General features: G+C 45.6%; 1 protein-coding gene across 1 annotated transcript; it reads left to right on the top strand.

The window, feature by feature from the left end:
- The first annotated feature begins 554 nt into the window (after positions 1 to 554).
- On the top strand, positions 555 to 2869 carry LOC135901118 (uncharacterized). Its single transcript, XM_065430794.1, has 2 exons — positions 555 to 665; positions 2022 to 2869. The coding sequence occupies exons 1-2, from the start codon at positions 660 to 662 to the stop codon at positions 2613 to 2615; spliced, it is 600 nt and encodes a 199-aa protein (XP_065286866.1). The 5' UTR covers positions 555 to 659; the 3' UTR covers positions 2616 to 2869.
- Positions 2870 to 4294: the final 1425 nt, after the last annotated feature.

Here is a 4294-nt window from a genome sequence, read left to right as displayed (position 1 = left end):
TATTGAGCACAGACAGCCGTACAGCCGCTTCTGAAACACGCGATAGATGAGGGCAAAACAAAGCGTAAGCTATCGAAACAGGCATAGCCGCTACCCTTCCAAGTCACTGTGCTGCGAGATTTATTTCAGGGGCGCGTAAATTGTGCGGTGAGTAGTATATGCATAAGATAACGACAATACCCCTATGTATTCGCTGACGCGGATTCATTTTCCAGAATTCAAGGACGAAGGCACCGCTATCGCAGGTCGAGGCACGCATGACCGAAAGGAAGGGCGCGATGAAGGGCGAGCGAGAGTCAGATGGGGTGTTGCACTTCGGCGAACCAAGCAACGGTGGAACTTTCGAGTGCAACGACGCGGGAGGGGGACGCTACAAGGTGCCGTGGCTTTCTTACCTGCTTGTGGTTGTTGCCATAATGGATGAAACACGTGGAGACCTGTAGTACTTCTGCGTCTAGCGTTAACTTGTTTGTTCTTTACGTGTTTGTGAGCGTGTGTGTGCATGTGTGTGCGTGCGTGTGTGACTCCACCTTCTCAGTGAATGAGTATAAAAGGGGCGAAGTGGTTTCGCGCTGCAAATCGGTCGCCACCGAAGAGCAGGTATACCAAGCCGTACACAGAAGGTCTTCTTCTTGTCTCGCTAGATCTCCTTTGCCACTATGAAGGTAGGTGCTCATTCCGCGTTTCGTTTCTGTGCTTCGTTCTGAAAATTTAACTCTGCTGTATCACTTGAAGGAGCCGATTATATTTTTACCAACGGGTCAGAACGTAAGGCCTGTCTTGTAGATTTCTGCTCGAGAACGCATGTTTCGCTGACGAATTCTAAGCGACTACCTTCGAATTCTTCATTTGAACATGCGATCTTACTATATAATCCACCCGAACTTGATTTCTTGTCGCTAGAGAAAAAAAATGTCTGTCTCTTGAAACACATTAGGGGGGTTTCATAGAACAGGTTTTCAGTCGTAGGGTGGTACTGCTTTCTCTATCACAATACCTTGATATAATGTAATTTATTCGTATTGTGATTGTAGTACGAACTGCCAAACATTAGTAGTGAGAATCACCTTTCGAACACAATCCTTAATCACTGCACCATTTACGATGAGCTAACCTCGGTATAATCATTACCCATTTCGTGCTTCATGAATGGCCTACCCTTTCATGCACATTATTTAAATTTCCATGGTTTATGAACGTGCACTGTTCATTACCGCGTTTTTTTTATTAAAAGCCTTAATGAGCAACGCAAATAATAAATAAATAAATGTATAAATAAATAAATAAATAAATAAATAAGCGCTGAGCATTAGAGTCAAACGAGGGTGAGACGGGGTGACATGGCTTCTACTTTGGTGAGGGCAAAACGCTATGCCGATACTTTTCTGTACGTTGCATATAATCCAGCTCAGCATTACTCCCAGTTGATGTGTCCACGATAGTGTCCGAATTCTTACGAAACAGATTTTCCCAGTTGGAGTTGAGCCCTGGGTACTGATTCTACTGTAATTACAAGAGCTGAGTCTTTGACTCGCAAATAAAAAACTGTGAAAGTTATGTAACTGCGTCGCAATAATTGAAGGTACTATCAGAAATAAAAGTGAACACGAACATAATGGCGATACGTGAATTTTTCCGCAAGCTAGACACGAGGCCTCGAGTGGTATGATGCTCTCCGCATTTGTGCCTGCTCAACTAATGCAGTGTACCACTTTATTGTTTGTTCCTGCCGGAAGGAATGAATAACTTTAGCTTGCACAATGGTAAAAAAGCCCCTTCCAGTCTGTGAGGCTAGGCGTATTTGTCGTAGGTCGGTTTTCTCAACTTTCTTTACGTTGCCATAAACTGGAGAAACTGTGTGCCGCAGTTCCCAGTGATGACAAAAAATAAATCATCAGTAAATTAACGATGGTACACCAAAGAATCAGCCACATCATTCCTTTAATATTTACAGTTTTTCTTGGCATCTGTCCAATTTTCGCGTTATCACAAACACGCCTTCTTGTTTTTTCGATATGCAGTTCTTTATTGTCATTGGAATGCTCGCCCTGGTGGCTTGCACGACTTTCGCCGAAGAGGCTGCCAAGAAAGACGAGAAAAAGGAAGAAAATAAGGACGTGGAAGGCCGTGGTGGCGTCCTGGGTGGCTTGGGCGGTTATGGCGCAGGCGTCGGACCCGGCCTTGCGGGTGCTGGTCTTGGAGGCCCCGGGCTTGTCGGTGGCGGAGTAGTCGGCAACCCGGCTCTTGTCGGAGCCGGTATCGGGCATGGAGTTGGCCTGGGACATGGCGTCGGCGGCGGCTTCCAGTCGGGATACGGTGGTACTGCCGGAGGACACCAGGCTGGCTTCCAGAAGGGCGCCGCGGGACACAACCAGGGATCCGGCGCCTTCGCTGGCGGCTCTGCCCATAGGAACGTGAACGCCTACAACAACAACCAGGGCTACAGTCACAGCTCGGGCTTCTCCTCCAGCGACAGCAAGAGCTTCGGTTCTGGCCACCAGCAGGGTTCCTCTGGTTTCCAGGGAGGCGCCGCCGGAAACCAGGCCGGATTCGGACAGTCCTCTTTCGGAAAGGCGGCGGGAGTGGGCCACGCGGGCGTCGGCCTCCATGGCTAGAGACAACATTATTTATTCAACATCAAATCATTTCAAAATCGCCACAATTTGCGATTTTGTAAAACACTAATTTGCTCAGCGAGCGTGCACAGACGCACATATACTTTCTCTCAGTGCTTCTTGTTTATTATATTAGCTGCCTGTCGTTGGAGAGGCAGCTAATTGAACAGTTATTGAACAAAGCACTGTTATTTTTGTTGCTGTCTCTATGTTTAGCAGCTAAGTCATCCAAAGAATGAATAAAATGTGTCTGTCAAAAACTTGCTCCTTTTTCCGTACATCTTGCAGGCTTGAATTATTTGCCTGGAATGCATGTTTTCTCCCCTCAACCATTTTCCGTTTGGACGGTAGCAGACGCGCGTCTGGTTAACTTCCTCTACGTTTCTTTTCTCTCTTTCCTCCTCCTAAAGCACCCGCGGCTGGTGCCTTCCACAACCACAACGACCATAACGGGTGCTGGTCGACGAAGGCTTACGTATATAGATATCAACGGTTGTGAAAACTTACCTATAGTGGAGATAAGAACCATGTTCCGAGAGACTACTGTTGCCATGCAAGTCATGATTACCATCATCATCATGCGAGTCATTCAGATCGTGATCTTAATTTAGTTAGAGCACGCTTTGCGCAGGACTGCATTTCTATCTCATTCGCTAAACCACACACTCACATCGCTAATGCACACATAGATAACGATAAGCAGACTGATGGCCTGCTATTTTATGAATATCCAGAGAACGCCCGCTCGTCCGTTACTTGAAAGTATCTTCGGGAAAGGGACAACTGCGCATAGAGGCAGCAGAGAAGCGGACGACGAGAAGAACAAACTAGAGGCATAGCACTGATAAATGACGAAATAAAGACGAGAATCGCTTTGCTTAGCAAAGGTGATTGAAAGGGATTTGTTGGTAGGTAGCCTTTAACTTATTCGTACGTGATTGTTACTGGACGGTGAATCGTACTACATGAATCGATTATTACGTGGACGAGGATCGCTTCAACATTGGGAGTTTCTCACAGTGCCAGCTGTATCTGATGGAATGACCTATTTGCAGCTGCTTGTGAAATACATGCTCACATATGGACACCCGTTGAGTCACTGTTACGCGCATTTCCGACCTCGTAGAAGCTATACCGTGGGCGGAATTATAGAATAAATCTAGGACAGCAGCTTAAATGTTGCCTACGTGGATTTTTGGTCTTGGGTTCTTGTGATGTCGATGACATGAGAATGGCTTGATAAAATTATTTATTGAAATAAAGCAGGTTAATGCAGGATTACAGGTTTACTCAAACGGAGCGGGGCCGTTAAGTAGAAGAATCCCACAACGGGGTGTATTTTACGTATCTACGTATTATTCGTTGTTTTCAACGTAGTCGTTGGTAGGCCGCGATGAATTCGCATTCTGTGCACTGATGGTGCTAATAGCCGGGATCTGCGACGTTTAAACATGATTTGGAAGGTTATTTCTTCCTGGAGTTTTTCTCTATGACAGAAACAAATAAGTGAATTGAAAATAACATGTATGATGCTCTTTTCAGAAAAAACGTAAGTGAAAACAGAAAATAAATAAAGAAGAAGAGCGACATCAGCTTGTACTTTTCCTGGATGGAATTAAAGAAGTCACGACGATGTAACGGCGAGGAAAATGCGACTGCTGTATCTAAAATGAAAGTCG

This window comes from Dermacentor albipictus, chromosome 1 (genome assembly GCF_038994185.2).
Source record: "Dermacentor albipictus isolate Rhodes 1998 colony chromosome 1, USDA_Dalb.pri_finalv2, whole genome shotgun sequence".
Taxonomy (NCBI): Eukaryota; Metazoa; Arthropoda; class Arachnida; order Ixodida; family Ixodidae; genus Dermacentor; species Dermacentor albipictus.
This window is presented reverse-complemented; position numbering and strand designations above follow the sequence as displayed.